The sequence below is a fragment of the Coregonus lavaretus genome (genome assembly GCF_964263955.1).
Source record: "Coregonus lavaretus genome assembly, chromosome: 32".
NCBI classification, from domain to species: Eukaryota; Metazoa; Chordata; class Actinopteri; order Salmoniformes; family Salmonidae; genus Coregonus; species Coregonus lavaretus.
Window position 1 is genome coordinate 37,727,222 of NC_140019.1, and position 13,502 is coordinate 37,740,723.

The following is a 13,502-nucleotide window of genomic DNA, read 5'->3' on the forward strand; positions in this document are numbered from 1 at the left end:
GTTATTGTTCACTGAATACTTCTCCATCTGGGACACTTGTGTCCTTCCTTATTCTATTTTTTTTACATTTACATTTTTAGTCATTTAGCAGACACTCTTATCCAGAGCAACTTACAGTTAGTGAGTGCATACATTATTTTTTTCATACTGGCCACCCCCTGTGGGAATCGAACCCACAACCCTGGCGTTGCAAACGCCATGCTCTACCAACTGAGCTACATCCCCTGCCGGCCATTCCCTCCCCTACCCTGGACAACGCTGGGCCAATTGTGCGCCGCCCCATGGGTCTCCCGGTCGCGGCCGGCTACAACAGAGCCTGGATTCGAACCAGGATCTCTAGTGGCACAGCTAGCACTGCGATGCAGTGCCTTAGACCACTGCGCCACTAGGGAGACTTGATTCTTTGCTGTAACTGTTATTTTCTATTCATATACCTTGAATAATGTCTATACACCATCATATACATATATATTTATATTCCAGACTCTGACAATGCTCGTTCGAACATTTCAATTTTTCTTAATTCCTTTTTTTTTTTTTTTTTGTATTGTTAGTTATTACTGCACTGTTGGAGCTAGGAACAAAAGCATTTCGCTACACCCGCGAGAACATCTGCAAAATATGTGTACGCAAACGATACAATTTGATTTGATTTGTAACAGGTAGAGTAGACTACAAGCACCTCATTTAGTACTGATACATCCTATATCATTTAGTACTGATAAATCCTATATCATTTAGTACTGATAAAATAATTTACTACCGGTAAATCCTATATCATTTAGTACTGATAAATCCTATATCATTTAGTACTGATAAATACTGTATCATTTAGTACTGATAAATCCTATATCATTTAGTACTGATACATCCTATATAATTTAGTACTGATAAATCCTATATCATTTAGTACTGATAAAAACTATATCATTTAGTACTGATAAATCCTATATCATTTAGTACTGATAAATACTATATCATTTAGTACTGATAAATACTGTATCATTTAGTACTGATAAATACTATATAATTTAGTACTGATAAATCCTATATCATTTAGTACTGATAAAATCCTAAATCATTTAGTACTGATAAATCCTATATCATTTAGTACTGATAAAATCCTAAATCATTTAGTACTGATAAAATCCTAAATCATTTAGTACTGATAAATCCTATATCATTTAGTACTGATAAAATCCTATGTCATTTAGTACTGATAAATACTATATCATTTAGTACTGATAAATCCTATGTCATTTAGTACTGATAAATACTATATCATTTAGTACTGATAAATCCTATGTCATTTAGTACTGATAAATCCTCTAAGAAAACAAGATAACACCAAGAGCATGTACTGGACAGTCAGACAGGCATAAAGCTATGGCAACACACAACACTCAAACAACTATATTGATCGCATAATACTGGATCAAAGTGGGGTATAATCTGATATTTCATGAATCCAATGCTGGTGAATCCCTTCATCGTAAGAAAAATATTCCAAATAGAGTTGTTTTTTATGCTTGTTCTGTTCTTTATATTCACTACCTGTCAGTGGCTGATGTCATGGTGTACAGTTCCACCAGAATCCATAGAGAGTCATTTTTTTCTTCCTGCTTCAGATCAAAAACATTGAAGTCACATGATCAAAGCCATTGGATAATCCTGGAACTACAGCGTCGCTTTAATCCCAGTGAGAGAAATATGTTTTTGTATTTTTTTAAACAATGTTCCCGCGGTAAACACAAAAATAACAGAAACGAGTCAATGGTATTGCAGTTGACTAAATGCAGAAACATCAAGGCACTTTGTAGAGATAGCCAGGAAGTTAGCTGACAGGTTAAAGCATCTCTGTGTATGTGCGGAGAATGCCAGTGGTGCCCTGTAGTTTCCTACTGTATTCACCTCTACTGTCCTCTACTGTAATTTCCTAGTCTCCTCTACTCTAGTCTCCTCTAATGTAGTCTCCTCTCTACTCTAGTCTCCTCTACTTTAGTCTCCTCTACTGTAGTCTCCTCTACTATAGTCTCCTCTACTTTAGTCTCCTCTACTATAGTCTCCTCTACTCTAGTCTCCTCTACTGTAGTCTCCTCTACTCTAGGCTCCTCTACTGTAGTCTCCTCGACTGTAGTCTCCTCTACTGTAGTCTCCTCTACTATAGTCTCCTCTACTATAGTCTCCTCTACTCTAGTCTCCTCTACTGTAGTCTCCTCTACTCTAGGCTCCTCTACTGTAGTCTCCTCTACTGTAGTCTCCTCTACTCTAGGCTCCTCTACTGTAGTCTCCTCTCCTCTACTCTAGGCTCCTCTACTATAGTCTCCTCTACTGTAGTCTCCTCTACTGTAGTCTCCTCTACTGTAGTCTCCTCTACTATAGTCTCCTCTACTGTAGTCTCCTCTACTGTAGTCTCCTCTACTGTAGTCTCCTCTACTGTAGTCTCCTCTACTCTAGTCTCCTCTACTGTAGTCTCCTCTACTGTAGTCTCCTCTATTGTAGTCTCCTATACTCTAGTCTCCTCTACTCTAGTCTCCTCTACTGTAGTCTCATCTACTCTAGTCTCCTCTACTCTTGTCTCCTCTACTATATTCTCCTCTACTGTAGTCTCCTCTACTGTAGTCTCCTCTACTGTAGTCTCCTCTACTATAGTCTCCTCTACTGTAGGCTCCTCTACTGTAGTCTCCTCTACTGTAGTCTCCTCTACTGTAGTCTCCTCTACTGTAGTCTCCTCTACTGTAGTCTCCTCTACTGTAGTCTCCTCTACTGTAGTCTCCTCTACACTAGTCTCCTCTACTGTAGTCTCCTCGACTGTAGTCTCCTCTACTGTAGTCTCCTCTACACTAGTCTCCTCTACTGTAGTCTCCTCTACTCTAGTCTCCTCTACTTTAGTCTCCTCTACTGTAGTCTCCTCGACTGTAGTCACCTCTACTGTAGTCTCCTCTCTGTAGTCTCCTCTACTGTAGTCTCCTCTACTGTAGTCTCCTCTACTGTAGTCTCCTCTACGGTAGTCTCCTCTACACTAGTCTCCTCTACTCTAGTCTCCTCTACTGTAGTCTCCTCTCCTCTACTCTAGGCTCCTCTACTGTAGTCTCCTCGACTGTAGTCTCCTATACTGTAGTCTTCTCTACTGTAGTCTCCTCTACTATAGTCTCCTCTACTGTAATCTCCTCTACTGTAGTCTCCTCTACTGTAGTCTTCTCTACTGTAGTCTCCTCTACTGTAGTCTCCTCTACTGTAGTCTCCTCTACTGTAGTCTCCTCTACTGTAGTCTTCTCTACTGTAGTCTCCTTTACTGTAGTCTCCTCTACTATAGTCTCCTCTACTGTAGTCTCCTCTACTCTACTCTAGTCTCCTCTACTCTAGTCTCCTCTACTCTAGTCTCCTCTACTGTAGTCTCCTCGACTGTAGTCTCCTCTACTGTAGTCTTCTCTACTGTAGTCTTCTCTACTGTAGTCTCCTCTACTGTAGTCTCCTCTACTGTAGTCTCCTCTACTATAGTCTCCTCTACTATAGTCTCCTCTACTGTAGTCTCCTCTCCTCTACTCTAGTCTCCTCTACTCTAGTCTCCTCGACTGTAGTCTCCTCTACTGTAGTCTTCTCTACTGTAGTCTCCTCTACTGTAGTCTCCTCTACTCTAGTCTCCTCGACTGTAGTCTCCTCTACTCTAGTCTCCTCTACTGTAGTCTCCTCGACTGTAGTCTCCTCTACTGTAGTCTCCTCTACTGTAGTCTCCTCTACTGTAGTCTCATCTTCTGTAGTCTCCTCTACTGTAGTCTCCTCTACTGTAGTCTCCTCTACTGTAGTCTCCTCTACTGTAGTCTCCTCTACTGTAGTCTCCTCTACTGTAGTCTCCTCTACTCTAGTCTCATCTTCTGTAGTCTCCTCTACTGTAGTCTCCTCTTCTGTAGGCTCCTCTACTGTAGTCTCCTCTACTGTAGTCTCCCCTTCTGTAGTCCCCCTGCTGTAGTCTCCTCTACTTTAGTCTCCTCTTCTGTAGTCTCCTCTACTGTAGTCTCCCCTGCTGTTGTCTCCCCTGCCCTTGGGTATCTTGAAAGGCACAATACGTCTTTATTAGACAGAGAACTTCTGACGAAGGCATACAAAAAATCGAGAGTAGCATAACAGACTATTCAAAATACATTGGAAGAACTGGGACATACAAATACATTTCTAGAAACATACTGTCAATATTTCACTTCAAAACAAAGCGAGTGGGCTGTTTGAGCTGGATAGCTATCATATACAGGACATAATCTAGATCTGTGTTCCACACGCACGCACACACACACACACACACACACACACACACACACACACACACACACACACACACACACGCACACACACACACAGCAGAAATGTCCTGGGGGTGTAATGAGTGTGCCTATATTTTTTAACAGGATTAACAGCATTCAAATCACATTTCGTTCTCTTAGCAGAACAAAACAATGGTGTTCATAGAAGGCATGTTCATTTATTACAGCTGCAGAGAAGCTTAATCTTACATTCCAAATGGCACCCTATTTCATACAAAGTGCACTACTTTTGAACAGGGCCCTACGGGGCTCTGGTCAAAAGTAGTGCACTACATAGGGAATAGGGTGTCATTTGGGGCGTACCCTACATGTAATGCATGCATATCTCCTCCATGAATATTTCATCAATAAACTAGACACAATGCAGCTATCTGTGAATCCATCTCTGAGTGTTAATGTGAACTCTGTATATTCATTATCTGAAATCTGAAAACAATAGTTATGAGATTGATGCCAACGTAAATGTGATACCGTATAATTAACCTTCTGACTGTCTAATCTACAAATCAACCTCTGGTCTGGTACACTGGTACATCTGATAAGGAGCACATCACATTATCGACAAGCATAGCGAAGGTCCTTGGATTACACCAACCACATATTGATGATTTGTTCTCGTCCAGAGCCAAGATCAATCAATCAATCCAATTTTAATTGTCACATGCTTCATAAACAACAAATGTAGACTAACTTACTCACGGGCTCTTCCCAACAATGCTGAATACAACAAAACAACTAAAATAATAATAATAATAATAACAGGAAAATTGTAATTGTACTGTGATGAGACAAATGGTCTAAGGCACTGCATCGCAGTGCTAGCTGTGCCACTAGAGATCCTGGTTCGAATCCAGGCTCTGTCGTAGCCGGCCGCGACCGGGAGACCCATGGGGCGGCGTACAATTGGCCCAGCGTCGTCCAGGGTAGGGGAGGGAATGGCCGGCAGGGAGGTAGCTCAGTTGGTAGAGCATGGCGGTTCGTTTCCCACGGGGGGCCAGTATGAAAAAAATTAATAAAATAATTATGCATGCACTAACTGTAAGTCGCTCTGGATAAGAGCGTCTGCTAAATTACGTAAATGATAAACACTGTGATTTATTTATTGAAAGGTGATTTTCTTTGTGTGAGAAATGATCTGAAACACGAGTTTGAAGGAGTTGTGACGAGACTTTATTGGTCACTAAACTACCAGAAGTCCTGCCTTCACTGGAGACTACAGTATATTGCACATCCTGCCTTCACTGGAGACTACAGTTTATTGCACATCCTGCCTTCACTGGAGGCTACAGTTTATTGCACATCTAGGATCACTTTGAGTACCACTGTCATGATTTAGTGCTTCCAAAACCACTATGAAAAGCTGAGACTCTCATGAATATGCACATCTGTTTTGCTCTATGATGCTCACAAATGTAAGAGTCGTTAGAAGGTATGGGGTTCTTCTACATAATAATAATAATATGCCATTTAGCAGACTCTTTTATCCAAAGCGACTTACAGTCATGCGTGCATAAATTTTTTGTGTATGGGTGGTCCCGGGGATCGAACCCACTACCTTGGCGTTACAAGCGCCGTGCTCTACCAGCTGAGCTACAGAGGACCATCATATACAGGACATAAATTACATAGAAGATCATAGGAAAGGGGTTATTCTACAAAGATCATAGGAAATATCAGGACATAGTGTCTATGATACAGTAATAAGCTCACATAGTTGCTGTCACAAACTCCAAACTTCACACAGTTGTCGCTGAAGTTTGATATTCATTTCCCACTGAGCAAACAATTTATGTACTTACACCATTCTTATAAATTATTTTTTATCAGGTTTTTGCTTGGCCGGAGTTACATATTATTTTTTCTTTGTCAATAAAACTCATGAATGCAACTGTTTATGTCAAATTGTTTTGTATGCTACTTGTAGCCCTGGTTGTACTGAAAAGAAAACTGTAAAACATTTCAACGTGAGGCTAAATATGAGGGCAGAGCAAGCAGATTAATGAAAAGTAGTGAACTTCAGGTTTTTCACTGTGGGAATCCCTGGGACCATGCTTAATTGGGACTACGCACTGCACTGTAGCGGGTCTGCTTTGGATATGAGCTCAGCAGAGGCGACAGGCCTCGGTGTCTCCATGGCAAAGCTGACTTATCAAAGTACTCCCCGTTTGTCAGTCAGTGGTAAGTCTGTTTCTTACCTGATGGCAGAGAGATTACAGCACTTTGCAGCCTATTGCTTCAGCGCCATGTGGAAATGTGTTTGAAGTGGCTAAGGAAATGTGGGGGGGGTTAAGTTCTCACAAAGACGGGACAGAGCGGAATATTGTTGCAGAGATTTCCTAAGACTGTTGATATTTTCATGACATCCTGAGCCCTCTAAAGTGATGTGTCACAATCAGACTTACATGGACATAGATGTTATGTTGTGTAGAGACTCTAAAGTGTGTATGGGGAATTATCAAGTGCCATAACGACGTACTCTAGCTGATATCTAGCTATTTTTATGACCTGTTTAGTATTCCATTAATGTTGGAGGAGGAAATGGCTCTCAAACTGCATTCAGATGCTGACAAGTAGGAAATATTTAATTAGAGGTGACTAACGTCTTATTTTTACACATTCTATTTCCACCATACTGTACTTTCACAAGGAGGTCCTTTATCATTTAATGATGTGTCTTCCTGTTCAATACATATTGTAAACAAAACAATATTAGTATCTGCTTAAATGGCATTAGGCGTGATGACGTGCACTTTCTGAGTTCCGATTTGGTTTATTGAATGGGGTTGCTGACATCAATCTACATACACGGTGTACTGAAATAAACGTGTCCTCTAGTTTAACCAACAACAGGAAAGCAGAATCTATTGGCCCACATGGTGTGATGGTCTGTGTACTGTAAGCACTGTAAGCTCTGTTCAGGTTACAGTTTTGCATAACATTGTATATGTACTGTATATACCGTATATCATATTGTATATACACTGTATATAAATCATATTGTATATGTACTGTATAATATATCATATTGTATATGTACTGTATAATATATCATATTGTATATACACTGTATATATATATCATGTTGTATATGTACTATAAAATATATCATATTGTATATACACTGTATATATATATATATATATCATATTGTATATGTATTGTATAATATATCATATTGTATATACACTGTATATAAATCATATTGTATATGTACTGTATAATATATCATATTGTATATACACTGTATATATATCATATTGTATATGTACTATAAAATATATCATATTGTATATACACTGTATATATATATATATATATATATATATATATATATGTATATATATATATCATATTGTATATGTATTGTATAATATATCATATTGTATATACACTGTATATATATCATATTGTATATGTACTGTTTAATATATCATATTGTATACATACTATATAATAACACTATAATGTGGTCCTCTGTAGCTCAATTGGTAGAGCATGGCGCTTGTAATGCCAGGGTAGTGGGTTCGATCCCCGGGACCACCCATACGTAAAAATGTATGCACACATGACTGTACGTCGCTTTGGATAAAAGCGTATGCTAAATGGCATGTTATGTTATTATAATATATCATATTGTATATACACTGTATATATATCATATTGTATATGTACTATATAATATATCATATTGTATACATACTATACAATATATCATATTGTATATACACTGTATATATATCATATTGTATATATACTGTATATATATCATATTGTATATACACTGTATATATATCATATTGTATATGTACTGTATAATATATCATATTGTATACATACTATACAATATATCATATTGTATATACACTGTGTAAATATATATCATATTGTATATATACTGTATATATATCATATTGTATTTACACTGTATATATATCATATTGAATACACTACCGGTCAAAACCTTTAGAACACCTACTCATTCAAGGGTTTTTCTTTATTTTTAAAAACTATTTTCTACATTGTAGAATAATAGTGAGGACATCAAAACTATGAAATAAAACATATGGAATCTTGTATTAAGCAAAAAAGTGTTAAACAAATCAAAATATATGTTATATTTGAGATACTTCAAATAGCCACCCTTTGCCTTGATGACAGCTTTGCACACTCTTGGCATTCTCTCAACCAGCTTCACCTGGAATGCTTTTCCAACAGTCTTGTAGGAGTTCCCACATATGCTGAGCACTTGTTGGCTGCTTTCCCTTCACTCTGCCGTCCGACTCATCCCAAACCATCTCACTTGGGTTGAGGTCGGGGGATTGTGGAGGCCAGGTCATCTGATGCAGCACTCCATCACTCTCCATACACAGCCTGGAGGGGTGTTGGGTCAATGTCCTGTTGAAAAACAAATGATAGTCCCACTAAGCCCAAACCAGATGGGATGGCGTATCGCTGCAGAATGCTGTGGTAGCTATGCTGGTTAAGTGTGCCTTGAAATGCATTCCAGGTGACTACCTCATGAAGCTGGTTGAGTGAATGCCAAGAGTGTGCAAAGCTGTCATCAAGGTAAAAAGGTTGGCTATTTGAAGAATCTCAAATATAAAATATATTTGTTTAACACATTTTTGGTTACTACATGATTCCATGTGTTATTTCATAGTTTGGATGTTTTCACTATTATTATATAAAGTAGAAACATTTCTAAATAAAGAAAAGCCCTTGAATGAGTAGGTGTGTCCAAACGTTTCACTGGTAGTGTCTACAATATTATATATATACAGTATAATATACTATATAATATATAATATTGTATATATACTGTATAATATATAATATTGTATATATACTATATAATATATCATATTGTATATATACTGTATAATATATAATATTGTATATATACTATATAATATATAATATTGTATATTTACTATATAATATGTGTTATTTCATAGTTTTGATGTCTTCACTATTATTTTATAATGGAAACAATTGTAAAAATCTGTCACGCCCTGGCTCTGGGGACTCTTTTAAGCTCATGAAATAAGTGAAAACTGGATACTTGGATATGGAATACTAGAGGAAAGCATGTGTTCAAGAATTGAAAATTGGGAACTTATTGAGTTAATTAAGCCATGCTCATCATACCCCCCATTACAAAACACACACACACACACACACACACACACACACACACACACACACACACACACACACACACACACACACACACACACACTGCTTCTTCCCCCTGCCTCCCAAAAATGTTTATGTTCAATTATCCTGATATAGTTACAGTTTCAGTATCTACTCTTTGGGGGGAAAATTGTTTCAACTAATTTAGACAACCAAGCTTGGCCATCGGTCCTTTAATATTACATGAGATGAGTGTTCACACTGTTTTCTGCTGCTGTAGCAGTGAAGCTAGCTGTGTGTGTGTGTGTGTGTGTGTGTGTGTGTGTGTGTGTGTGTGTGTGTGTGTGTGTGTGTGTGTGTGTGCGTGCGTAAGTGTGTGTATGTGTGTGTGTGTGTGTGTGTGTGTGTGTGTCTGTGTGAATGCTTACGTGCGGTTCTTTCTCTCTCCCCCAGTAGTTGTTGCCGCTGCAGCTATATTCTCTTTAAGTTGTGATGAAATATAGATGTTAGTAGTCTGGACAGTTCAGTGTCTCTTCTCTCCTGGTGATACCATAAGGAAGACATTAATGGTGTCAGGGAGCATTGTGAGTGCGCACCCCGGCAACATAATTCGATATGAGGGGCTAACGGCTGACACCTGCTTGGAATCAATGTGGCCTCCTGGGGTAGCTAGTTTAGCTTTCAGGGGAGCTAGTTTGTGAAGCCCCACTCCATCCCATGTGAGGCCTGTTCATTCCCCCCGTTGTGAGTGGTTCAGTCGCTGTTAGGCTCTATATTCCCTGTAATGAGTGGTTCAGTCGTCGTTAGGCTCTATATTCCCTGTAATGAGTGGTTCAGTCGCTGTTAGGCTATATATTCCCTGTAATGAGTGGTTCAGTCGTTGTTAGGCTCTATATTCCCTGTAATGAGTGGTTCAGTCGTTGTTAGGCTCTATATTCCCTGTAATGAGTGGTTCAGTCGTTGTTAGGCTCTATATTCCCTGTAATGAGTGGTTCAGTCGCTGTTAGGCTCTATATTCCCTGTAATGAGTGGTTCAGTCGCTGTTAGGCTCTATATTCCCTGTAATGAGTGGTTCAGTCGTTGTTAGGCTCTATATTCCCTGTAATGAGTGGTTCAGTCGCTGTTAGGCTCTATATTCCCTGTAATGAGTGGTTCAGTCGTTGTTAGGCTCTATATTCCCTGTAATGAGTGGTTCAGTCGTTGTTAGGCTCTATATTCCCTGTAATGAGTGGTTCAGTCGCTGTTAGGCTCTATATTCCCTGTAATGAGTGGTTCAGTCGCTGTTAGGCTCTATATTCCCTGTAATGAGTGGTTCAGTCGTTGTTAGGCTCTATATTCCCTGTAATGAGTGGTTCAGTCGTTGTTAGGCTCTATATTCCCTGTAATGAGTGGTTCAGTCGTTGTTAGGCTCTATATTCCCTGTAATGAGTGGTTCAGTCGCTGTTAGGCTCTATATTCCCTGTAATGAGTGGTTCAGTCGTTGTTAGGCTCTATATTCCCTGTAATGAGTGGTTCAGTCGTTGTTAGGCTCTATATTCCCTGTAATGAGTGGTTCAGTCGCTGTTAGGCTCTATATTCCCTGTAATGAGTGGTTCAGTCGCTGTTAGGCTCTATATTCCCTGTAATGAGTGGTTCAGTCGTTGTTAGGCTCTATATTCCCTGTAATGAGTGGTTCAGTCGCTGTTAGGCTCTATATTCCCTGTAATGAGTGGTTCAGTCGTTGTTAGGCTCTATATTCCCTGTAATGAGTGGTTCAGTCGTTGTTAGGCTCTATATTCCCTGTAATGAGTGGTTCAGTCGTTGTTAGGCTCTATATTCCCTGTAATGAGTGGTTCAGTCGTTGTTAGGCTATATATTCCCTGTAATGAGTGGTTCAGTCGTTGTTAGGCTATATATTCCCTGTTGTGTGTGCAAAGGCACAGGTTTCCCTTGAACGTTTGGGGGGGGGGGGGGGCAACAAAATGTACTTCATAGTGATTCTGAGGGAGGCACTGACATTGCTAAGATCCAATCAATCCCCATTTCCTTTGTGAATGTGTGCTACTGTGAATCTGCATCCCAAATAGACATCATATTCCCTATTTGGCGCACTACTTCCGAGCAGGGCACATAGGTAGTGCACTGAATAGGGGGATAGGGTGCCATTTGGGACAGAGACTGAATGTGTGTTTATGCAATTACACCCCACCGTTTCCTGTTGACAGTTTTTCAGTTTGCTTTTCATTTGTTCCTCGGGTCATTTCAAGACAACTTTTTTGTTGTTGTTGTTGTTGTTGTTGTTGTTGTTGTTGTTGTTGTTGCTGCAACTGTGCGTTTGCAAACACTTGAGCGTCTCGCATAATCACAAACAGCAGGACCATCTGTTGTTGGCCTGTTGACATTACCTTAGCAGATTATTTTTAATGCTGTTTTCTTGTATCTGAATGATGCATCACTGTATTAACAAAATGATATAATCATCTGACTACAAGGTCTGTGTTGAAAGTAGTAGGTCCCATATGTTATGTGGTATCATTTGACTGCTAAAGGAGGTTTGTAATGTTTCCAGAAAGGATAAGGGAACAGAAAACATCATGACAAAATAACAACACATTATTATAACCCCTGTGAATGGAAATTAAGATTATATTCTCAAAATAAAGACCTGCAGTATGACCGTAGGCTACAGTAGAGTTTTATTCTTGGATTATGAAACAGCTAAAAAAAACCTGCCTGTTGATAAGCCCTGTGTGGTCCAGAGAATAACCGAGACAAAATAAGCAGCGTGGCACCCTATTCCCTACATAGTGAACTGCTTTAGACCACAGGTCTCACCGTGCTCTGGTCAAAAGTAGTGCACTATGTAGGGAATAGGGTGCCATTTGAGACATTGCCCTACTGTCACAAATGGTGTTGTGTTGGAAATGGCCCTCCACAGTAAGCATGTTTCTAATGATGTGTTTTTCTACCTTGTAGAATCAGGGCCAGACACCGGAGAAGTCCTTCAGCTCAGACGCATCCACGTGTCCCCATAAGGTAAGCTCTTACTAGACCTATACAGGATACAGTATAGTACTCTATATAGACCTATACAGGATACAGTATAGTACTCTATATAAACCTATACAGGATACAGTATAGTACTCTATATAAACCTATACAGGATACAGTATAGTACTCTATAAAAACCTATACAGGATACAGTATAGTACTCTATATAAACCTATACAGGATACAGTATAGTACTCTATATAAACCTATACAGGATACAGTATAGTACTCTATATAAACCTATACAGGATACAGTATAGTACTCTATATAAACCTATACAGGATACAGTATAGTACTCTATATAAACCTATACAGGATACAGTATAGTACTCTATATAAACCTGTACAGGATACAGTATATTATTCTATATAGACCTGTACAGGATACAGTATATTATTCTATATAGACCTGTACAGGATACAGTATATTATTCTATATAGACCTGTACAGGATACAGTATATTATTCTATATAGACCTATACAGGATACAGTATAGTACTCTATATAGACCTATACAGGATACAGTATAGTACTCTATATAGACCTATACAGGATACAGTATAGTACTCTATATAGACCTATACAGGATACAGTATAGTACTCTATATAGACCTATACAGGATACAGTATAGTACTCTATATAGACCTATACAGGATACAGTATAGTACTCTATATAGACCTATACAGGATACAGTATAGTACTCTATATAGACCTATACAGGATACAGTATAGTACTCTATATAGACCTATACAGGATACAGTATATTATTCTATATAAACCTATACAGGATACAGTATATTATTCTATATAGACCTGTACAGGATACAGTATATTATTCTATATAGACCTATACAGGATACAGTATATTATTCTATATAGACCTATACAGGATACAGTATATTATTCTATATAGACCTGTACAGGATACAGTATATTATTCTATATAGACCTGTACAGGATACAGTATATTATTCTATATAGACCTGTACAGGATACAGTATATTATTCTATA

General features: G+C 38.6%; 1 protein-coding gene across 3 annotated transcripts in view; it reads left to right on the plus strand.

The window, feature by feature from the left end:
* The window catches only part of LOC311107441 (protocadherin-11 X-linked-like), a gene marked incomplete at both ends in the record, with an annotated part of 246,941 nt that overhangs the window by 88,707 nt on the left and 144,732 nt on the right, over positions 1–13,502 (plus strand). For all 3 annotated transcript variants that reach the window (XM_084149932.1, XM_084149933.1, XM_084149934.1), the window contains one exon: positions 12,411–12,470. In XM_084149932.1, coding sequence (XP_084006058.1) covers positions 12,411–12,470 — 60 coding nt within the window. The remainder of the gene's footprint in view (positions 1–12,410; positions 12,471–13,502) is intronic.